Genomic DNA, 23,940 nt, shown 5'->3' on the forward strand with positions numbered 1-23,940 from the left:
TGCTACTGTTTCCAAATACAATGAGTACTTTTCTTTAGCTGAATGCATTTATTAGCTTTAGCTTATTTCTTTGTTCTTTGTCATTTTTCATTTTTAGTGCACCCCCCCTCCCATGTGACTAATTGCTCCTATTCTTTTTAATTTTTACATTAATTTGTATTTATAATTTAGATTGTTTTTTATTATATTTCATTTTGTTTATATATCAAATATAATATAATATATATCAAATAAATGCAAAGTATTTTTATATTATTATAGTAACCATTTTAAAAATTCGTATTATCACTGAATACAGTCTGCGGGTTGATATGACTGCTGTGCCCTCTAGGGACAGTGTGTCATCAATGCATGTGACAGCATTAGTCAGGTTTAGCAACATTATGCCTACAGGAAGACTGAGTACAGCCATCACACACACACACACACACACACACACACACACACACACACACACACACACACACACACACAGCCACACACAGCAGCACTATTTCCAGTCTTTCAACAGTTTACATGAACTTAATCTGTCTTCTGAGTGAGTGTATTACACTCAATATTAGCTTTATTGCTTCTCATCCTGTTTTTTGTTTAATTCTTTATTATTAGTCATGTTTCTGTGCTCATATTTCATTTTCTCTGCATCCCTTTGCTAATCAATCACCCACTTTTTTATATTTTTGAAAGTTTGCTAAAATAGCTCACAGACCAGCTGCTGAACATCAACAAACACAAATATTGGATTTGCAACATGAGCTAAAACACAATAACACCAACACATTGGACTCTCACAAACTCCTGTACTGGTTATTGTTGTAAACTAGTGGTTTCTAGATCCAGTATTAAATTGCAAGTGACTCACCGTGACTGAAGGTAAAGGGGAAACATCTTGGCCTCTGTGACTGACTGATGTTGCACAGTGAAGTTGAGCGGGACAGCACAGAGTGGTCACATTATGAGGCATCTGATTAGGTGACCAACCATGCGCTGCCCGTTAGTCTAATTCAATTACAGCAAGAGAGACATTCGGGGGAAAAGAATTTCCTTCTTTTCTCTTTGGCTTCAGTGACAGAGGATAAGGAGGCGGCGCGACTTTATCTCTATGAAGTTTTTATTCAGCTCATGTGGACTCAAATGAGTTTAACTGATGGAGAAGCAGTCATGTTGACTCCCATCTGACTTAAAAGGTTGTGTGTTGAAAGATCACTAATGGTTGGTTGATTGAGCTGTAAATGTGCAAATAAACCCTCTGCAATAAGACTGGTTTGCCAATCAGTAGTCAGAGGTATTAACTGCCATTAGAACTGAAGAGAGACATGGAGGCTGCATGATCAACAGTGAAATGTGTTGAAGTTAAAGGAGAAAAACAGTAAACTCAATGGAAATGGCTTCATGTCACTCAAGATACAACAGATCAAATAAATGTGCACGATTCTTTCTGAGGAAAGAGCTAAATGAAAAGCCAGACTCACACTACTTACTCAATACTGCCATCCAGTGCTAACTGACCTCAACCCTCCGGTGTCTACAGTGTAAAACTGCAACCTAAACTTTTTACAAATTTCATAATGTAGAGTGATTGAGACAATATATACAGATCTGGTGGTTATTGTGCTTTGACAAAAAAAAAAAAAAATATACAGGCCTACGTTTTTTGGAGGAAAAACACTGTAGAGTTGATTTGAAATATAAGTATACTTTCAGAATAGATAATTTCAGAATAAAAGAAATGGGACAAGAGAAATAAACATGAGAAATTGTGTGTTTAAAAAAAAACATTAGATTCAGATTTAATAAAATAAAATGCAATATTCAAAACAATATTCAATTTGTGCCAATAGATCCCTTTCAGCTAAGTCGTACTCACTGGGCCTTTATTACCAATATTACATTTATAACATAATTTCCAAACCAATACTGGATTTTATTGTTACCGGTCGATTGAGGATTTGTATTGTACATGTAAAATATCAATATTTATATCGTGAATACAAAAGTACCCGTATTATTATTATTATTATTACAGTATTACTACGTTTTGTTTCGTCTTTTACGTAGAACCTGTGAACGCACCGCCCGTAACCAAGGCAATGACGCTCCTCTCCGTTACCAAGGCGCTCTCACCGCAAACAGTAGCAGCGTAGCTAGGCTAAGCTAACGGGACAGATAATCTCATAGCCATGATATAACATCAGCTCCTTCGCCGGGCACGAACTCCACGTTGACTTCCAGTTGATCCAAACCATCGCTCCCAGTTCACCGCCTTCAGATTCACCTCCAGTTCGCGGTGGTCGCCTTAGTTTTAGAGGCTGAAACACGCGTTTGGTTCCTCCCAGGTTCGCCTCGGTCCGCCAGCGAGCTAACTGGGTTACCTCATCGCTAGCTGCACAGCCACCATGGTGAGTAGCCGCTTCCCTCCGCTGGACAGGCCACCTGTTTGCTTTGAGGAGCTAGCATGCTAAACGTGTAGCTTTCTAAATATCTGGATTCACTGAAGTCACACACACACAGACAGGAAGTGTGTGAGTGTGTGTGGACGGGCCCTGTCACACATGAGCAGGAGAAAATCCCCTTTGAGTTAGCTGATCAGCTAGCTGTGTGGTTTGCTAGTACAGTGTCTCCCCCATGTCTACACACATCTTTCATTCTCATGTCACCAATCTCTTGCTTTTCGTCCCTGCACAGGCTGAATTTGGATTCAACGAACAGCATCAGAGCGAAGTCATCAGTTACATGCGATTTGCTCGCTCAAAGAGGCTCCTGAGGCTCAAGACTATTGACTCATGCTTCGAGGAACTCAAGGACAGCAGGTGATTGGTCATATCCAAGGTTTTGGAGCCATTGTTTGGATGTAAACTCAACTTTACTCACTTCTCAGCTCGAATGGATCTGTGACGTGTGATCGTGTGTGTGTGTGTGTTTGTCTGCAGGCTGGTGGAGGAAACCTTCACGGTGGATGAGGTGAGGGAGATGCTGGACGGGCTGCAGGTGGTGGTGCGCGGGGAGGTGGAGATGGAGCTCATCAACACGGCCCACACCAATGTGCTGCTGCTCAGGCAGCTCTTCTCCCAGGCTGAGAAGTTTTACCTCCGGCTGCAGAGCGACATCTCAGAGCTGGAGAACAGGTGAGACATGAGGGTGACGAATTCACGATGGTTCCCACAGGAGTACAGCATGTTCTTAGTGATACATCATGAGGTAAACGGCCCCTTCTTGTACATGGTAGACATTATTGAAGATTATAACATGTGCACAAATGAATAACGTCAGTGCTCAAGATGTGGAACTCAAATCCAAATGAATTAAATAAATGTAAAAGGTCAAATTGAGTGTTACACCAATTTAAAAAATGCGCTACGCTCCTATACACTGAGCCTAATGTGAGAAAAGGTCCTCTGCTTTGAAACATCTTCTATTTCCTCCCCAGTGCAGATCTGTTGTGTTTCTGTGGTGTCAGGATCAAAGGTCGTCGCCAAGCCACATACACAATTTACCCCTTTTTTTCCATCACACTGGTTTTCTCTCTGCAGTGACGTTCAGTTGGTCTGAAAAGCGCAAAGTCTGCCATCCTTTCACTACATTTTAAAAAAGTTTTCTTCCACTTATGAGACCTGTGTGTTTTTTAAAATAAAATACTGCTATTTTTAAAGTGGTACAAAGTTACGTGATCACATGAAGTGTCATTTGTTTATGGCCAGATGTGAGAAAAATAAGAAAAACCTTAAAGAACGTGTTTCTGAAAAGGGTTTTTGTTCATATCACAAGTCTGAGCATAGAGCAATGATGGCATCTATGTGTGATACCAGTAACTATGATAAATTACATTTGAACTGTTGCCAGAATGTACTGTGCATTCTTGACATTGTGGCAAAGGAAGTGTCGGGGCTTTTTGACACATACGTAATCAGGTGTTTTTTAAAATAACAATAACTCACAGTTGCGCCATTGAGATAAATATGTATTGAAAATTAAGTTGTTCATTATGTTGACTTTGAAATACAAAGTTAAAATAGACAAGTCATCCTGTTCCTCTTTGTGCCAGTGAGATGGAGGAAGCAATGTTTTCTCATACCCACTCACAATATATTATAATCTTCGGTATCAAACATTTACATTTACAAAACTTCTGCAGCCAAGAACAACCGAGCCAGTGTTGTTGGCCTGTTGTATCACTGTAAAGCTCCAGAGTACACGTGCAGGGGGTTGAATGTAGTCTCCGTCTTCTGTGATATTCAGGTGAACTTCATTTAACTTTTGACCTCTGGAACCCTTTGCACTTATCTGTGTTTTGGAACAGTTTGTAGATGGTGGGTGGATCAAGAAGCCCTGATGCTTTTTTGTTTTTTTTACAGGGCTCAGCCCTACGTGACTTGATAAGGTGTCTAAAGCAAGGAATACGCCCCGTGTCACGGTCTACGTGTGTTCAGCTGCTTTTTAAAAACCACATTTAAGCTTTTCAGAGAACTGATCTGTTCACCACAGGAATACATCTCATAGCCTAAGTGTTAAACTGCCAAAAAACAAGGGTGTTTATTTGCCTACCTAGCATTTCCAACCACCAAATGGTAGATTACTGTAACGTTTAAAAAAACATCAACATCGCTGTGGGAACCTGACAGTTGTGTAAAGTGATAGTTCAGATTATCAGTCACTCAGTGTTGCTTACATCTTAATTGTATGTTGTAGACCAATGTTTGATTAAATCTAAAAAAAAGAAATCTAGATATTATTTTACATGATGTAAAAACCTACATTTTCTTCTCTTCTATGATCCTGTCATCGTTATTCTGACGTCTAATCTTTTGCTAATCTCTCCCCCATCTAGAGAGCTGTTAGAACAAGTGGCTGAATTTGAGAAGACCGACTTTAAAACCACTGATAAGGTGAGATGAATGTGCAGCTCTGTCACACGTAGACCTTAAAACATCACCACGAGCGTAGTCACCATTAATCATGAGTTCAAAGCGTATTTATACCCACATGGAATTCAGTTACTCGAGAGCAGCCCAGCGATTTATATGTCAGGTCACCCGGCCTTGATATGAAACCAGGCAGCTCAGCAGTCACTCAACACTGTGGCTGACGTGTGGCTTTACACCTATTAACTTTGTAAGGCTGCACTTCACAGGATTTACACATTTTCAAACAGTAGTCAGTTGTCATCGTCACACTTCTAGGAGAAGGAAGATTGAACAGATGTTTTAGTTTTACTGTTACATCTCATGTTCAGTTAAAGCAAAGCAAATGTTTCCCGTTGATAAGTTTGTACTTTTTCTACCAGATAAACCAGGAAACAAACAAACCCAAGTTGGCGCCGCTGAATGAAGGTGGAGTGTCGGAGCTTCTCAACAAGGTAAAGAAACACATTGCATTGGGTTCAACGTGGATAATTATCAGGTTCACACACTCATGTGGATCTGTGCTCCATGTTTCTGCAGGAGATAGCGAGACTACAGGAGGAAAACAATAAACTGAAAACCAGGCTGCGGACTTTAGAAACCCAGGTATAAAAATCAGTCACATACTTTTTAGTAAAGCAGACCTCTACTCATTTACATTATTAACTATTCATGCTCTGATTAATGTTTCCTAGGCCATGAGTGCACTGGATGAGAGAACCAGGGCCGAGCGAGCTCTGAAGGACCTTCAGAAGGTGCAAGGTGAACAGCAGGTACTGTTCCATGTTTGATCTACAAGTTACTTCATTGTCATCGGTGACATTTTGAGTTTGCTTTCTATTTTACTACTTCAATGTTTTGTTAGTAATTATCATTTACATCAACACTGTCTGTCATTGTGCTTTTTATGCTCTAACTTGGATCTGAAACGGTATGTATGTAGCTGATCAGTGTGTCGTGGAATATAGGAATAGACACCTTGTCCATCGTGGAGAATAAACATGCAACTGAACTGGTTTGTTGTGTCTTTGTCCTTCAAGTTTGCTGCTCAATCCCAGGAGATCAACTGTCTAGAGGACACAGTGGCGGCTCTGAAAGAGGACTATGAAAGGTCTCTCAACGCCAACGCCGTCTCCCACAAGGATCTGCAGGAGAACCTGATCTCAGCCAAACATGAGCTGCTTCGAGTGCAGGAGCAGCTGACCCTGGCAGAGAAGGTACATCGCTGTGGTCTTCACCCACAAGTGGAAAAAAACACCAAGTGAAATGCCCTGAAAACCTATTTTCTCTCCATGCAGCCAAAGTTAAAACCGTTCTGGTCATGTCCTATGAAGTGGGCAGGGCTTAGTTAGTATTAGATGAAGTCACGTGCCTTCTGTGCACCAATTAGAATTTAGCTCAATTTGATTCCACAGTTGTGGGTTTGTTGGCTGACATTTGTAGGCCACTGTGTCAGTTCAATCTGATCAAATCACACACACACACAATCCTGATTATGTTTGTTTTTTTAATTCAAACACTTAAGATTCATATCTCAGGATGTAGAAACTGGTGGTGAGCCCGACAAACAACAACGATAAAATGTCCCTTTAGTAGATAAGCTGAAATCAGACACTTGTTTTTCTGGCCTGCTTTCAGGTTGGGCACATTCAGCCTCTGCTCACATGTTTATATGTGTATGTTGTGCAGGAGTTGGACAGGAAGTTCCAGCAAACGGCAGCCTACCGCAACATGAAGGAAATCCTGACCAAGAAAAACGAGCAGATCAAAGATATTAGAAAACGACTGCAGAGGTGAGCATCCATCAGTGAGATTAAAACTTTGGTATTTTCATTTCATTTCTGGAAAAGATGGGTCTGAGCATTTTTCTAGACTTCACATATGAAGAACCCAGCAGGAAATTGTCCGGGAAAATGTCCAGAATATCCGTCGAGCCTTTTCTCCAAAAGCTCTCAAATCTTGTCATCTTTCCAAGTTGACAGCTTTGTCAGCGTCTTCTCCTCAGTTAAGGATGTTATTTTAATGTTAATTTAGTTATTTTTAATGTTATTTTTAAATAAGTTTGGACAGACGTGGACATAAATTATAACTTCTCTGATGGCGAGAGCATACGAGCAAAAGGCCTTAATTCTATATTACTCCTAAAACTGGCTTTCTCATCAAGATTTCTGTCTATTTTCATATCTGTGCCGCTTCTCTGTTCCAGATACGAGCCCAACGAATGAGTTGTATCCAGGAGAGCTGGTTATACAGAGAGAGGACGGACCAGAACGTTTAATGACTGTGGTTTGGCCCAGAAACCATCAGTTCCTGTACTGTAAGACAAGAAACACAGATGAAAGTGTCTCCTTGCTTCGTGTGGTGTCTTCAGTAGAGTTGGTAGCAGGGAAGTCGAAAGTAGGCCGAGCTGAATTCACAAATTAAATAGTCAGAAACTATAGCTTTCTCCAGCTGTGCTCATTTAGCCGTGTCTCAGTGTCAGAGTTCACTAACAGTAGCTAGCAGACTTCCCTCTGTGCTCTATGCAATTACCATCATGTCCGTGTTTGAAGAGGCCTTGTCCATTTTCTGAACAGACGCGCTGTCTAAAGCTTCGCACTCGTATCTACTATCAGACGGATGTGGGTGACGTTTATCTTATTACGACTGGATTGTTGATTTTTAGTCGCCCTTTTGTAGTCAAAAATCCAAATCTGTTTATCGAGAGTTTCAAGCAAAACCCCAAGATATAGTTTTGTTTATTACTAGTGAGCAGCTTTTCAAATGCTTCCTGACCCTTTCATTTTTATTTCACCAAACATTTAATAGCATTTTACAAAAAATATTTTCAGTGACCTGACATTCTGTGAAAGTCTGATCACTGAAAATACAAACAAATGTTTTTTTTTTTGCATAAATCTTTTTTGTTTTGCACATTGAATGATCCGGATAGCGATAGACTGATTTCCCTACATCCCCTTGAACAAAGGACATAGAATATTTTGTGTGTGTATTTTCAGTTTTGCTGTGAGTGACAGAGTGCAAGTGGAAACAAATAAATAAATCTATACATGATGTTCATGAAGTAATGCTCTTGCAAAGTATGATACATCTTCCCTATATTACTCTAGATGTGCATTTGTTTGTATTGTGCAAAGTATGGGGTAATAAAAAGCTGTCACCAAATATATCATGTGTGGTCATTATCATATCTTTGATCTTTTTATTTTAAATATATAATCATATACTTTCACATCTGTGGACATATCTGATAAGAACAGAGTTTTCTAAAGATCTTAGTTTACTGGAATATGACTAATATCAGACTGTTTCCTTGTTCTTGAACGTGATAATGAGGATATTACAAAACTCAAGATATGTTTTTATTTTTTGGAACTGACTGATTCAACAAGGGGGCGCTGTACTGCAAAAATACATGAGATACATGAATTACAACGATCTTATGCCTCCTGTGGATCAATTGAAGTTTCAGTATGGCTTCATATATTAACTGCTTTGTTTTTCAAACTATATTTTCCCATTACTGACTCACTGGTCAGAGCTCAGAGAAGAAAGTCAAGAGAAGTAACAACGTTCTGTACATTCTTATTGGATGGAGAATGATATCTCTGAACTAATATGAAGAGAGAGAAATCTCTAACAACAAGATATTTCATGGTATTTTTTAAAATCTGTATTAGATAGTAAGAATAGAGCAAGTGGAGGTTAGACTCGATGCTGGGAACTGAGGGCTGCAAACACTCTTACCACACTGAGCAGGCCTTTTATTATGGTATGTTTACTGCTTCTGTATATTTTAATGCTGTAGCCTTTGTTACCTGCCAAAGGTTTTGACATGTACATAGAGTGGCTGCTACAACTATACAGTTACTAAGATGAGACCAAACATTTCGAGCTGATTTTCTGAACAGTAGGAAACCAGAAGAGGTCGGATGCATTCTGCAGATATAAGTTAACATCAACACTCTGCAGTGAGGGATGAATAAAGGATCTGATCATGAGCACAATGAGGTTTTGTAGAGTAAAAAACAAGGTGGTCACTAATCAGTTAACTGTCAGAGCCCCTTCGTAGTTTACAGTGAAACTCTTCAAGCCAGGGTTTTTACCTAAACCTCCAAAATACAGATCAGAAAAACCAACGAGCATCGTGTTCATTTGTTTACTGCATGTGTCTGTCATTTTTTCATTTTTACAATTTGCGTGCGTGCATCTGTTTCCTATGAGCCGCAGCTGAAGAGAAACCGTCACCATGATTTCAGAAGGGATGCAAAAAGCTGAACAGTTGTGTATCAGTGCATGAAATAAATCACAGCCAGCAGGTACACAGGAAGTGGTGCGACAGTCTCTCAGTTCCAAACCCGATCTCTCACTTGACAGTACTTTCCCACAATATGTGGCAAATGTAGATACGTGTCTGAGCGGCCCACTTGTTCACAGCAGCTTCCTGCTCCCTGTCACTGGGCATCAAACGGGTTTTCTCAGTTTCAATAGCAAGAGAATCTCTCCTGTTCTTTGGATTTTCTTTAGAATCATAAGGCAATGACGCACATTTCTGGATATGAGGTGATGTCCAGAGTACAGTCGGATACTTAGAAACAATAACAATGTGATTTTTTAGCAGAACAACAGATGCGGTATAGTAGCTGTGTGGCAGAAATGGACTATAAAGATTGTACTGTACAAAATGAGATGACGTGCTCGTTAACCATGTTCAAGATAATATTCTCAAATTCGCACAAAACACAAAGTATGATGGGAAAAGCATCAGCTTTGTAGATATTTTGTCATAAACCAAAGCACAGCATAGATTAAAATTGGGGAAATTTGTCATTTAGATGGAAAGTGAAGGGATCAGCATTAGTAATCGAACTGTATACATGAACATGATACATGAACGTAGCAGTTTTGCATGTACAGTAAAGGTTCAGACGTTGACAGGTTTCATATCCAGTCCTGTGCAAAGGTTTCAGACACTTTCTTTGTCTAGATTCGTATCCATCATGCAACGCAAGCAGGGAGACTGAAACAACGTGAAACATGCAGCCAGAGTCATAACAGAACGATCTTCAGCCTTCTCTTCACACGTCGTGTTTCATGCATCAGCACTTCAGACCAATACAACTGGGAACAACCTGGTTCCCAGGAGGAAAACACTCGCTGTGCCACGCTGTGATCAAAACTGAAAAACACACACCAACAGTCCGAGGGCCCACACGCTGTTGCACCGAGGGTTCCTGATGGCGAGGAAGTGAATCTGTGCCAGACAGAGAGAGAGAGAGGGGCCAGAACTTTGAAGATTCAAGATTCAAGATTCAAGATTCAAGATTCAAGATTCAAAAGTTTATTGTCATATGCACAACGATTACATTAAGCAGTCGTTTGCAATGAAATGCTTGGGTCACAGGCTCTCTTTAACAATGCTCAGAATATTACAAGCAGAAAAAATATCGAGTAAAATAAGATAAAATAGAATATCAAAATTTAAAATAGAAAATAAAATATACATATCTAAAATATATATATACACCTAAAGAAAAAAAGAAAAAGAAAAAAAGAAAAGAAAAACAATAGTGCAAATATGCTAAGGTGCAGAGTAGTGGAATTATGACAGATTGGAGGAGTTTAAAAGTCTTATGGCCTGGGGGATGAAACTGTCTCTGAGCCTGGTGGTGCGGGCCCGGATGCTGCGGTACCGTCGGCCAGACGGCAGCAGGCAGAACAGTTTATGGCTGGGGTGATAGGGATCTTTGATGATCCGGTTGGTCTCCTTCCTACACCGCTGGGTGTAGAGGTCCTCCATGGATGGCAGCTCCGTCCCGGTGATGTGCTGTGCAGACTTCACCACCCTCTGTAGAGCCTTACGGTTCAGGGCGGTGCAGCTGCCGTACCAGGCGGTGATGCAGCCAGTCAGGATGCGTCTTCCTGATGGAGTCTGTGTGGTGGGTCCAGGTCAGGTCATCACTGATGTGGACCCCGAGGAACCTGAAGCTGCTGACTCGTTGATGGAGAGGGGGGCGTGTTCTAGTCCTTGTCTCTTCCTGTAGTCCACTATCAGCTCCTTTGTTTTGCTGACGTTGAGATGGAGGTTGTTGTCCTGACACCAAGATGTCAGGGCTCTGACCTCCTCTCTGTAGGCCTTCTCATCGTCGCCGGTGATCAGGCCTATGACAGTCGTGTCATCAGCAAACCTAACGATGGAACAGAACAGAGAGTATATTTAAGGGACTGATATTTATGAGTGTGTGTAATTTGGTGCAGATCAAGATAAAAATCCAGATCTAGTGAATTTAAATGTGTAAATTGCACAGGGCCAAAGAAACACACGGTATATTTAAATGTCCCTGAAAACCGGGAGCTTCACTAAAAGACTTTTCCACATTGATTCATTAGGAGGTTGGAGATCACAGGCCACACAGCCTGCAGCTTCTGACAGTGATTTACTGCTTCCAAACACTGAGGCTTACGACATCTCAGCATCAGCTACCTCCTCCAGCTTTGGGCTTTAGTCATACCTGGTTTTCAGTTTCAGGCGTCACTCGCCTGTGGTGTTAAAGTGCTCCACCTGTGTACACAACACTGTGTCTAAAATGGGCTCCGACTTGAAACTCATTCGACTGTGGAGTCAGGGAGTATTGTTTTGGCACAAAGCTGATGGCCATGGTTCAGAGGGCAACATTTAAAAAGGCATGGCTCCCGTGTGAAACTAGCTGCTGTCACTGTTCAAAGGCTTTGAAACACATCGTCTTCCAGTGTGGATGCTCATCGAGCTGTAGTGTGTGTATCTGGAGAAAGAAATGTGCAGCACCGGGGGTTGTGAGTGGTTCTTTTCTTCAGAGATAGTATCACACGTGACCTGCGGTGGAAGGGAAACCATATAAGTAAGTGAAGATGAAGTCACACAGAACATAGAAGCGGCAAAGTAACTTCATTTTATCACTGAGACGGTAAGAGATTTTTTTGCACCGCCACAAAACTGCATTTTAACCATTAAGCTTTTTTTTTGCCATATGTTGCTTTTATGAATAATTAATCATTTAAAAACATTTTGAAAGGTTTTGACGTGTTTGTGTTTCGTTAACATCCTCTGATTCTTTCCAGATAAGATGGACGAGCCATTGACGACTCTTATGACCACGGTCACTGATTATTACACTGAAACTGTAAGTTTGACTTTCCAATACAATACAATACAACTTGATTAATTATAAGGCAATTTGGTTCAGAGCGGTTAAAAGAAAAAACAACATACGGACAGAACATCCACTGAAAAATATCACGATAAAACGTTGAAAATATTAAAAGTTATAGTAAATAAAATAGTTGACATAGCCAGATAATAATTATATATCTAACCTTATAATATATGTAATTGTTGAGATAATTATTTGACGTACCACAAGAGAAATTATTGAGTTAGAACAGAATACCAAATCACTTATATGTATTTTTAATTTTTTTGTCCTCTGTTTGTTGTAAATTTTTTACTAAAACTGTGTAAAATGATGCACTTCACAATCCAGCTGCAGTAGATTTATCGGACCCAGACATCTATCGTCTATTCAAATGCAACACTTTTCCACCGCTTATGAAAACACAAGCTTCACACCTCGCTCTTTATCTCTGCTCTACATCTAAACCTCATGCATCTGGGGCACTGCTGTGTGTGTGTGCTTAGCGGGGGGGGCCCTCTCTGGAGCCCCTCTGGATGGTTTAACCCCCCCCGCCCCCCTCAGGCTTGGATAGCAGCAGGAAGTTGTGCAGTAGTGTGGTTTCTCCTGCACAGACACAACACCTGCATCTGACTGCCGTTTCTTTCGCACACTCTGGTTAACATGTACGTCACTGATGGCAGTCGCTCCCACTAGAAGCCTGCTATGAAGCCCTGAACGCAGCAGACTTTGTCTGACAGGAAATGAAAATGCACGCAACCCCCCTTTTAAAACCACCAATAATATTATTTCATTGAACTTTCTATTTTTTTTATGTAGGGCACCTCTGCCGACCCAGACTATGATACGGGGCCGACTGAAGCCTCAGGCATGTGCGACAGAGGGTGGGCCCGGGACTTTCGTGGCCGGTACGAACCACCTCTCTTCTGGATCATCTTCATCCTCGGTGCCGTGGGTAACCTGGTGGTCGTGTGGATCTACTCCACCGTGCGCAACCGTCTGAAAACCATGACCGACGTGTACCTGCTGAACCTGGCTGTGGCCGATCTCTTCTTCCTGTGCATGCTGCCCTTCTGGGCCGTCGACGCCGTCAAGGGCTGGGAGTTTGACGTCAGTTTGTGCAAACTGGTGTCCAGCGTCTACAAGATCAACTTCTTCAGCAGCATGTTCCTGCTCACCTGCATCAGCGTGGACCGCTACATTGCTATCGTGCAGGTCACCAAGGCCCAGAACCTGAAGAAAAAGAGGCTCTTCTACAGTAAACTCACCTGCTTGGCTGTCTGGTTCGTCTCCGCTCTCCTGGCCCTCCCTGAGTTCATATCTGCCGGGGTGAAGCCGGGCCCAGGCGGCATGTACTTATGCACTCAAATCTACTGGAACAACACAAACAACCGGACTAAGATCCTGGTGCTGTCCCTGCAGATCTGCATGGGCTTCTGCCTCCCTCTTCTCGTGATGCTCTTCTGTTACTCTGTCATCATACGCACGCTTCTGCAGGCCAAGAGCTTCGAGAAGCACAAGGCCCTGCGCGTCATCTTTGTTGTGGTGCTTGTGTTCATCCTCTCCCAGCTGCCGTACAACAGCCTGCTCATAGTGGAGGCCACGCAGGCAGCTAATGCCACTGACAAATGCGAAATGCAAATTCGTTTAGACGTGGCAGGGCAAGTCGTCAAGAGCCTGGCCTTTACTCACGCCTGCCTCAACCCTTTCCTGTACGTCTTCGTTGGAGTCCGCTTCAGACAAGACCTCCTGAGGATTGTGAAGACGTGTGCCGGTGGTCTGAGAACAGGAGGGCTGAGCAAAGCGAACGCAGTTCCCAAACGTCCCTCTGTCATGTCCGACACTGAGACTACCCCTGCCCTGTCCATATAAACTCACATTCTCCTCCAGTCCCATTGTAGACACTCGAGCCTACAGTTCTGACATGGTTAAGTTTTCCCAGCATGCATTACCTGCCGCCAGAGCAACAACACAACGTTTGTCTCTGAAAGCAAATAAGAGTTTATGTTCATTACTTTCATATTCTCACAGTCACCAGTGCTTTAATAATTGTATAAACTGTACATTAGTGTAAATACTGTTTTTCTTTTTGCATTTGTTTTGTGAGTGTTTGTGTCTTTGCATTAATTCCATCATGTGTTGGTTGTGTGCGGCTGTAACTGAATTAAAAAACAGATGTATTTTACTTGATTTTCATGAACAAAATAATAAAAAATCTGAGAAATCTAAATCAAGTTGCAGTTTTCTTCCGTCCACAGCACAAAAACACGCATCAAGTATGTGCCAGAGTGGATTCAAGTACCAGTGGTGCACAGTAGCTCAGTACATTTACTCAAATACTCTACTCAAGTACACATAAGAGGTACTTTACATTAGTACGGGCATTTATGCAACTTTCTACTTCTACTCAACTACATCTCAGAGGTAAATACTCTACTTTTGACTCCACTACATTTGTCAGACAGCTTTATTTGCTTTTCAGATGACACTGTCAATGTTTGTGATAAACTGAAGGATGAACTGTCCCTTTTTTAATTTTGTAGTATACTGTGATTTGCTGTAGTCTGAATCAAAACAGTTTATAAAGTAGGTCAAATGAGCTCAATCTTTAACATCTACAGTAAAATGCAGCGTACACATTGATGCAGCAGTACTTTTCGTACTTTAAGTATAAATACATACTTTCACATAAGCATGGATTTGAAGGCAGGACACTTTCAGATTATGGAGATTATAGATTAATGCTTTTACTGGAGTAGTAGGTATCAATGATGAGATCAGCATTTGACGTTTGTGCACACTACACATGGGAAAGTACTTGTACGTGTTTCACTGGTGTAACGTATCGTCTGTGGTGGGACACACGCTTTGTGAATGCGGCTCGTCTGATCCACAATGTTTTTTCGGTATGACTGGATGTCCTCCTGATGACAGTCTGTGCCATTGTCTGTGCCCTTGTCTGTGCTGACGTTCTTAACTGTTGAACCTTATCTGAGTTCACTTATGACTTAGCACTTTCACAGAGGATGCCAACTGGTGTCCGTTCAAACTGGCATGAAAGAAGTTTCCCACAGCGACAGGTGGCAGACAGACAAGTGTTTCAAAGTCTGTTCAGATCCACAGCTTTTCTCAGAATATAACTGAGTTGTGAGATTGGAACCATGGCTTTGAACCATTTGTGTTATCTTCATGAAACAAGACAAACACATGTAGCACTGCATATTTCCAAATAGATATGATGGGATGTATAAGTATATTTACTTGATCACAGTACTTATTCCATGTATCTGTACTTTACTTAAGTAGATTTATTTCCAGTTACTTTCAATCCACTTAATACATCAGCAAATACTTTCTACTCCATTACATTTTTATAATATGTTTCACATGTTGATATAGTTTTTTGCATGTTTTTAAAGTAATCTATAACAAGAGGAGAAGTGGTACCTGTCAATCAGAGCAGGCAGGTGACATTAGATCCTGCAAAGCAAAGCACACCGAAAGAAACAGGGTAGGGAATAGGATACACCCAGCAAGTACTTTTACTTTTAATACTTTAAGTATATTCAAAAGCAATATAGTTACTTTTGCTCAAGTAGAAACGATGTGGTACTTTTACTTGAGCACATTTGTCTATTTATCTATTAGAGTCAAGTAGTTGAAGACTTCCTCCACCACTATCAAATGAACAGATCAAGGGACACGTATTTGACAGTATGGTTGTTTGCTCATTCGATTTTTGGAGAGTTGGGGATTAAAACATCTTAACCCTCTGTCTATTGTTACCATAAGCCTATTGACGTACAGAGATGAAAGATTGATGGAGCATGAAAAAGAGAGAAACATCATAAAGTATTCATTGGTTATGGTCTCGAACTGTAACAAACAAAAGTGGAGTGTGTGATTGTGGTCACTGAGGTCGGCCCCAGACGTTCACAGGCGACCTGCTGAGTTCAGGTGAGACCACAGATACGTTCTTCGGTTTGTACATGACTCTTTCTCTCTCACGACAGGAAACCATCAGTCAAGGCAATAACAACACGCAGAGCCGAGACCTCGCTGGGGATCTTCAGGGACCTGGGCAGATCTCTTGCATTTGGCTGAACTGCAGAGCACAGATGCCGATATTACTCAGCACAGCGTCAGTGTTCTCTGAAAGAACTCTCAGGTTTTGATTTGATTCTGAGCTGCTATCGTTCTAATCTACAGGTCCAACACTTCTCTTAGTTTCAATCGAGCTGCACCACATTGCACTCAGAGATATCAGCCCCTTAATATTTCTGCATGACTTATTCCCTGGATCCACACCAAAATGTTATTTGCTCTTCCCTCACTCCTACTGAAAGCTGTCCAGTAATTTTTTGCGTCATCTTGCTTACAAACAAACAAACACATGGACGGGGGTGAAAAGGCCATAATGTTTCTAGAAGTATTGTTTTTATATGAGTTGTTTCCAACCTTTTTTCTTCTGCCATCACTTTTTAATTCCCAATTTTGTTCATATTTAATTTAGGCAGGACCCAAGTGCAGGTGACGGACTTAGCAGCAAAGAGAAAAAATGGTTAATTAAATAAACAGACAAATATACAGGCAGGTAGAGAAACTGAAAATCCAAAACTGCAGCAAAAAGCTTCATACTTGTGTGATTTGGCAAAACCTTTATTAGATCAAGCTTTAATGGGGTATAAAAAAAGGAAAGTACTTTTGTGTGGATCTTAGTTTAGATTAGTTCAATCACAATCACATCATCATTTCAGTTTGTCCAAATAAGGTAATAGGCAACACTTGGCACTTAATACTTTAAGTATATTTACAAACAAGTACTACAAGTAGAAAAGTTAATGTGGTACATTTGCTTTTACCTTAAAACATTTAGTCTATTTATTTGTACTTATACATCAGTAAAATGTTTAAGAACTTCCTCCACCATCCCTATAGTAAGGGTTATCCTCGCTACTAGTCATTTCAACCACAAGGTGGCGCACCTCGCTCAGCAGAGTAGATCTGTGATTTTTGGTTTCAGCAAACACACGTGTAAGAAGTGAATCTAGCGCCATCTAGTGTCAGTTTGGAGGAGATGCATGGTCATACCCTCAGTGTCAAGTTCATGAGGCTTGTCCTCTCATTCCCAAAGAGCTGCTAATAGACAGGCAGATTGATTGTGTACTGCAGGACTAAAACTCCACGTTCCTCATTATCCCACAGCTCTGAGGCACCGGGGCCAATCACCACCGGGGAAGGACGGTAAAACGCAAAGAAGAAGAAGAAGAAGAAGAACTGAAGTGTGTTGTGAAGAATGCAAAAGACTCACAAGTAGAGCAGCACCTGTGGTTTGGGAGCATCCCATCCATCTTTGTGCACAGGGGGGAATAGTGTGTGTGTGTGTGTGAAGGAGACGTGTGAAAGGAGGATGTACTGTGAGTAATAGGAGAGAAAGAATGAGCATATGTGACCCATTGATACTGAAGGAGCTGCTCCCAGCCGTCCTCTGGTCCTGTTCTGTGGACCACAGGGACGACGGCCCACTGGCTTCGAGCTCCACTTTCTACCTTCACAAGTCACAAAAAGCCCGTCGTGAAAGTTTGGGCCTGCGTCGGTAAATCTGAGGCACATTGGGAAGGAACGGGTCAAATAATGTGCAACGAACCCAATGAAAAGGGAACATATCTGTTATCCAGGCAAACAGGATCTTCATTCAGCTCCGTGGTGTAAAAAAGAAATGTAATAGAACTTGGACCTCCACAATTCCAGGCCAAACCGGGAGCTGCTTATCACCCGCCATCGCTCCCACAGCTAATATTTCACTTCAGCTTCAGCGGGGCCCACAGAATGAGAGACGTTTCCATTTCATGTCAGTCATTTCCAGGCCTGTGTGTTACCTGTGTGGTGATAAGTGTTTGACTGACTGGGAACGTCGTTAGTCACTGTCCGGCTGCGAGTGACAGCCGCAGATCGACGCTGATGATGAGAGGAAGGAGAGGTGTGTTCGGGGACAGACACAAAAAGGAAAAAAACATGGATGATGTAGAGGGAGGAGGAAACACATTAACACACGTGTGATAACAAATACAAAGCCACGCACGGACACACTGAGCACATCGAGGTGCATTAAAAGAGGAGGCGTGTTTGTGAGGACACAATCAATGCACACGGACAAATGGGATCACATGCTTTACACATTTAGTTAAAATTATTACACGTGTCATCTACTGTATCTGGAATCTCTGTTTGTCTGTGGACATTTTGTAATATTCATTCAAGTTTGTTATAATATCAGTAAAGAAAACACTGTAATTTGGTGCCAATTACAGAGTTTTATTTCTAAGGAACCTTCCTAACAATTAAGTTATTTCGTAGGAAATTATAGCAAAAATATAGGATTAATAAAATATAGTATTGCCTTTATTTTTCTGGGTGATCACTCTGACAATCACAAGTTTGATGTCATATATGAATGTGGGCCTTCGGAGGAATAGTACAAATATGAGCGATCACACAAATTTTAATATCAGGCCTCGTAAAATGATCTTTATTTTTGCCTGATGAGTATTAACATGAAGGTTTGCATACGGTTGCAGACTAATTTGATAAGAAATCCCCACGATAGTTGGATTGGCCTCCACCGTGAACAGTAGGAATTCTTGTTTATGGAATCTCCTTGTTTTCTAATTGATATAGTTGTACAGCTACATGCACGAGGGCATAAGAAGTCACTCAGTAAAGCACAAACCTCCACCAAGGCCCAGCAGTCCCCTTGAATTCAGTCAAATTGCACACATTCACAGATATCAGTTTCATAAATGTGCCTGATTTTGTTGTCTATATCAAATAACGGCCGATCTCCGTTGAATGAGTTCTGTCTTGACCCCGACCAAGTTTCATCCTAATCCGTCCTCTAGTTTTTGTGTAATGCTGCTAAAAAACTAAACAAATGTAAATAAAAACATCCCTGTAATTATTTAAATTATGTAAAAGAAACTAGGCCTATTAGAGATGTAGGCTATAACTCTGCTGACCTTTGGAATGACAGGATCTTTAAATGACTCCTGCTGAAAAAGAGAAGATGCTTCTGCTGCTGCTGCTGCTGATGATGATGACAAGGAACGAGGAAGTAAGCAACACTATTTCCTCCAAAGACAAATGATTCCACCTTTCGTTTCACTCTGGGCCAACCAGTGGGGAGGGAAATAACACAGCACTGCGAGGCCAAGAAGTTCAATCTCTGGACATCTCTGGAACATGTTTTCACCCTCACGGTCTCTACTCTTCACCTTTTTACCTCCTCCTCCAACAAGCCGCGGCAGTAAAGCTGCGAGATGGATGGGCTGAGCGTTGCAAGGCTTTCCAAAAGCGAACGCCGCCCGACTGCTGCTCTACCTGAGGAGCAAAAAACAAAAGAGTCCTCTCTACCTGTAGGACTGTGGGAGTCGAGGCTTTGATCTGGACCAGAAAGAGAGAGTAGTTTGATGAAATATTGATGCTTTTTTTTTTTTTAACTGTGTCCTGTGGGAGCTCAGTCTGCTCTCAGGATGTGAGCGCTGATCCACAATACTGCTCGGATGAGAATGGACTTGAATACGTGGCTCAAGGAGTCTTATTGCTCCAAATGGGTCTAATGATGACCCCCTACAACCCCCCTAGACTGATGAGCTTGAAGTGGTCTGGGACTTTTTTCTCGTCGATTCCAAAGAAGACAAACGCACTTTTAATCAGTCGACAACGATACCACAACAACTGATCAGTGTCTTCTGTGAGTCTCGACAGCAAAGCCGGTGCATGACTGAAATCTTTATGTTGGATGGTTTGTTCGCCTTTGAAACAAAGAGCAGCTGCTTTATCCTTTAACATGCACATTTGTAAAAGGAGAAAAAATGAATCCCTGTTCATTTGGCCCAGACATCACAACAATATAAAAACATATATTATATATGGTCAATTTTGTGCTAAAACTCCCGATTAGAAATGAGCCTTGTAGCATGAATAAATATTTAAATCCATATTAACACTGGAAAATTGGCTGCATACGTTTTGAGCCGACACACAGTGATGCAGTCTACAATAAGTAAAGCACGGGTAAGTCCAGTGTCAGACCATGTAATGTGATTCCAACCGCGTACTCGGAAAGTTTGATTTGAGTTTGCGTGAAAGTGACCCACATTCTTCCTGCAACAATGATCTCCGTGCAAGGAGAAAAGACCAAAATCTGAATATTGATAATTGCCTTGAGTGAAAGTTAAGAGGCCAACACACTCCAATCATAGCGGGAGAGGAAAAATGAGGGAGTGTGGGGGGAGGGTGGGTTTATCACTCTCCCATGCTCACGTTCATACACAGAGATATAGACGGCGGGCATAATGACTTGTGTGGAGGAAAAAAAACAGAAGACTGATTATTTAAACTTAAAGGACGGGGAGAAAGAGGCAGAGAGACGAGGGAAGGAGGGCGTCTTAGGAGGAGCCAGGGGCAGCAGATAGTCTGGGAAAGGTCTCGCGTTAAAGTGGAATTAACATGCCTTTCCATTGGAGTCCATTAGATAATCATATTCATGCCACACAAGGCTCCAAACCCTCTCTGTTTCATTATTCCCTTTTAATCCAGCCTGATAAGGGGGTGCAGGCGTCGTGGTTTTATTATGTCGTCATTTGGAATCCACATGAAATCCCCACGGGATGTTATCACGGGGAAATTGCTTAAATAGCCCAAGTGGATATAGTTTTGCGTTTTATTATTTCTGACGGATTCAAAATAACTGCAAATATCCCCCTTCTGTGCCCGATTATTGGGGGCTGAGAGTCTTATCAGTCATTCACACTAATGGCCCACTCAAGCCACTCGATACCTCCGGCGGGGGGAGGAGGAGGAATGTTGGCGGGAGAGGAGGGGAGCTGTGTGTTCGGTGGCTCGTAGTGTGCACATGCAGGTGCAGCGTGTGTTAAGGAAACAGAAAAGGGAAAAGGAGGCAGAAGGAGACTTTGAACTCAGGTTCAGGATGGATAACCCTCTGGTTCTCACCTCACAGAGGAGCAGAGGTCACAGACGCTCTGTGGTTCAGTTTGTTTTGGAGCCAGATCACAGGCCCCAGTGTCAGGTCACACTCGTGGTTACAGACAGAGGTCAAGCAAACACTCTGGGTAAACTCTTCAGGGCCTTGACGGTGCAGGAGGGAAACAGAAAGTATCAGCGTTCCCTGCTCTGATGTTTTTATTAATACAGGAGCATATTTTGGCTGAACCGTGAAAACAATGTATCTCCAAATTTGGAGATTTTGAATTTTTCAGATATATTGAAGGATCAAGTGTTTCTTTATGGGATGAAACCAACTCTCCAGCTCGATAAATCATTTAAAACCCGTTGGATTATTGGAAAAAACACGGGATTGTTCTTCTTAACCCTTCTTTTCCCAGGTTAGTGATTACAACACAAGGACGTCCAAGATGGTAAACGTTGAATGTACAGTATTTATATAGCATGTCTCCAGACTTATTGAAGGGTTAGGTTGCTTTCACACACACACACACACACACTAAATACCATTCATACATTCTCGGCACGGCCATTATGGGGCAATTTGGGATTCGGTATCCTGCCCATTGACAATGTGAACCAAAGGAGCCGGGGATCGAACCAGTGACTGATGAGTTGGTGGATGTTGCCGCTCTACCGCCAAAGCCAAGGCCGGCCCCATCAGTGAATGAATTGTTACAACAGCCATCTTGTGACCTTGAAAATAAAAAGCTGTGATTGATCATGAAATGATTGTTAAAAATATTCGTATTGTTTATTGATTTCCCATTTTTTCTTTACAGCTTAAAAGGTCAAATCAAATGGGGGAAAAAAACTTTTCCAATTTTTCCCCTCCCACCAGTAACCAGTAATCTCAGTAGCCATGCTGCCATTTAAAATATCACAACGTCTGAAGACACCATGACCTGGATGACTGAGAATCTTCACAGATAAAACTGCGTCCACTTGAGTGAAAGTAAGTGAAATACTTGCTTTTAAAAATACTTTAAGTTCTAAAAGAAAGCCGAGTGTAATCGATTCCCTAATCAAATCTCTTCCGAGTTTCCTTCTGTGCACTTTGCTCTCGTTGAAGGAGGCGGGCTCCAATGTCACCTCCCCCTTTTATTATGGATCACTTTTAAAACAATAAAAAAACAACAATAATATGTAATACATGTTAAATATGTAGTGGAGTAGAGAATTCAGATATTTGCTGCTGGTGGAGTAAAAGTGAAAAGAACCTGAAGTCCAGTTTAGTACAGATTCCTCTTGATTTCAAGTATAAAGTAACGTGAAGTGGCAATACTCAAATCTGACCTTGAGTGCAGTAGTTGAAATGTACTCGGTTACTTTCCTCTCACGTAACTCCAACCCCTCTGGTACAGTGGTGGTGGATGGGATCTTGCCGGTGGTCCTCCCAGTATCCAGAGAAAAGTGTCCTTGTCAGTCCTCTACTGTTTGTTTCGCCCTTTTTCTAAGTGTGTGAATGAGACAGACAGGAAACATGTGGAGCGAGAGAAGACCTACAGGACGAGAACAAAGGACCCGGACTGACGTCAAAAAAACCTCCAGCATTGCAGTTGAGGAGCGTCTGAACCACGAGGCCACCAGATGCCCCATCCTCCTTAATGCTGCTCTGAACAACCCACATGCAGGACACTGTCCTCACTTTTCAAAGAGAATCTCTGTCTTTGGGAGAAAACTCGTTCCAGATGAGAAAATATGTATTGTTGTAGATTTAGAGCAAATTAAACCATCAAAACGTTGGATTTCTTAAAGCAAGACAGTCGCTCAGCGCAGATTAGAAACATGGAGATGAGATGTAATATTTAAAAACATGTGGTCTTAAATATAATGTGCAAATAAAGTGCATTTACTCAAGTATTGCACTGTATTTTCCATTATATGTTATCTGCTCCTTCTTCATCACAACTCTAATACACTTAAGGATTTTTGTGGAATAAACCAAACTGTATATGAATAAAAATCCCAATTGATCTCCACTTTAACAGCATCAATATGACACATGCGCACAATAGTTATCCAATATTGTTTATATATAATAAACAAAACACTCACAGATGAATTTTTGCAGTATTACTATTACTTTTGGTACTTGAATGCAGGACTTCCACTTGTAATAGAGTATTTTCTTTACGCTGCTGTTTCCACGCTGCTGCCTCTCTGCTGCGAAACCCACAGGATCGTCTGTCATCCCGTTTTCAGCGGCCACATCTGTGTGGATATAATATGCTCGTTCTGCCGTATCCATTTCACATGTGACATCTGTCCAGCAGCGACGCATTAAAGGCAAAAATCCAAATGCCTACACAACATTCTGCCAAATATTGATTTACTGTTACTCGTGTAACATACGTGGACACACTGAGCACGACACATCATTTCAGTGAGATCACGGCTGAAGACTGGGAACACGCTCCGCCGCTCGGCCATTATTTGAAAAATAAGCACACAGCCAGGCCCCAGATGTTGATCCTCAGCGTTTCCTTCAACACTCGACATGGTGCCGCGAGGAAAAGTGGCGATGTACTTGAGCGTGTGAATGTGTGCGATTGTGCGTCTGCGAGGTTGTCTACCGTAGTGAGTGCACCTCCCTGTCTGTAGATCTCAGGGTCTGCAACAAACAGTAGTTCCTTCTTAATTGGGGTGAGATCAGGGGCTCAAAGGGGGCCAAGAAGGGACCCGAACCCCTTTCTTTCTCCTCCAGAATCGCTTTGGCTACAGAGGTGCTTTTGATGTGTGCTTTGGCTCTGTGAGTCCTACTTTGGAATATGTTCTTGGGAGACCATTGGTTACTTGCCTCCAGGCGGAATCTCAATCCCTGGGATCCTGGCCCTCTTTGATGAAAT

General features: G+C 41.8%; 2 protein-coding genes across 4 annotated transcripts; both read left to right on the forward strand.

The window, feature by feature from the left end:
* Positions 1-2,064: 2,064 nt before the first annotated feature.
* lztfl1 (leucine zipper transcription factor-like 1) lies at positions 2,065-8,065 on the forward strand. 2 transcript variants are annotated; one of them, XM_035142862.2, is made up of 10 exons: positions 2,065-2,399; positions 2,686-2,810; positions 2,931-3,125; positions 4,826-4,883; positions 5,282-5,353; positions 5,439-5,504; positions 5,594-5,671; positions 5,957-6,115; positions 6,588-6,691; positions 7,105-8,065. In XM_035142862.2, exons 1-10 carry the CDS (start codon positions 2,397-2,399, stop codon positions 7,121-7,123), a joined length of 879 nt encoding a protein of 292 aa, XP_034998753.1. In that variant the 5' UTR covers positions 2,065-2,396; the 3' UTR covers positions 7,124-8,065. The 2 variants fall into 2 exon arrangements, with proteins under 2 accessions (XP_034998753.1, XP_034998752.1); XM_035142861.2 differs by having other exon boundaries at positions 2,066-2,399; positions 5,939-6,115.
* A 3,599-nt stretch (positions 8,066-11,664) lies between these two features.
* Positions 11,665-14,297, forward strand: ccr9b (chemokine (C-C motif) receptor 9b). Of its 2 annotated transcripts, none has more exons than XM_035142859.2 (3): positions 11,665-11,842; positions 12,002-12,058; positions 12,887-14,297. In XM_035142859.2, the coding sequence occupies exons 2-3, from the start codon at positions 12,002-12,004 to the stop codon at positions 13,937-13,939; spliced, it is 1,110 nt and encodes a 369-aa protein (XP_034998750.2). In that variant the 5' UTR covers positions 11,665-11,842; the 3' UTR covers positions 13,940-14,297. The 2 variants fall into 2 exon arrangements, with proteins under 2 accessions (XP_034998750.2, XP_034998749.2); XM_035142858.2 differs by having other exon boundaries at positions 11,666-11,842; positions 11,997-12,058.
* The last annotated feature ends 9,643 nt before the right edge of the window (positions 14,298-23,940 follow it).

Source organism: Hippoglossus stenolepis, chromosome 19 (genome assembly GCF_022539355.2).
Source record: "Hippoglossus stenolepis isolate QCI-W04-F060 chromosome 19, HSTE1.2, whole genome shotgun sequence".
In the NCBI taxonomy this organism is placed as follows: Eukaryota; Metazoa; Chordata; class Actinopteri; order Pleuronectiformes; family Pleuronectidae; genus Hippoglossus; species Hippoglossus stenolepis.

Coding starts and splice junctions, on each gene's coding strand:
- lztfl1 (XM_035142861.2), top strand. Junction 2,811..2,930: donor GAGGAACTCAAGGACAGCAG/GTGATTGGTCAT, acceptor GTTTGTCTGCAG/GCTGGTGGAGGAAACCTTCA. Junction 5,354..5,438: donor TGTCGGAGCTTCTCAACAAG/GTAAAGAAACAC, acceptor ATGTTTCTGCAG/GAGATAGCGAGACTACAGGA.
- ccr9b (XM_035142859.2), top strand. CDS start 12,002: ATGGACGAGCCATTGACGACTCTTATGACCACGGTCACTGATTATTAC. Junction 12,059..12,886: donor CTGATTATTACACTGAAACT/GTAAGTTTGACT, acceptor TTTTTTATGTAG/GGCACCTCTGCCGACCCAGA.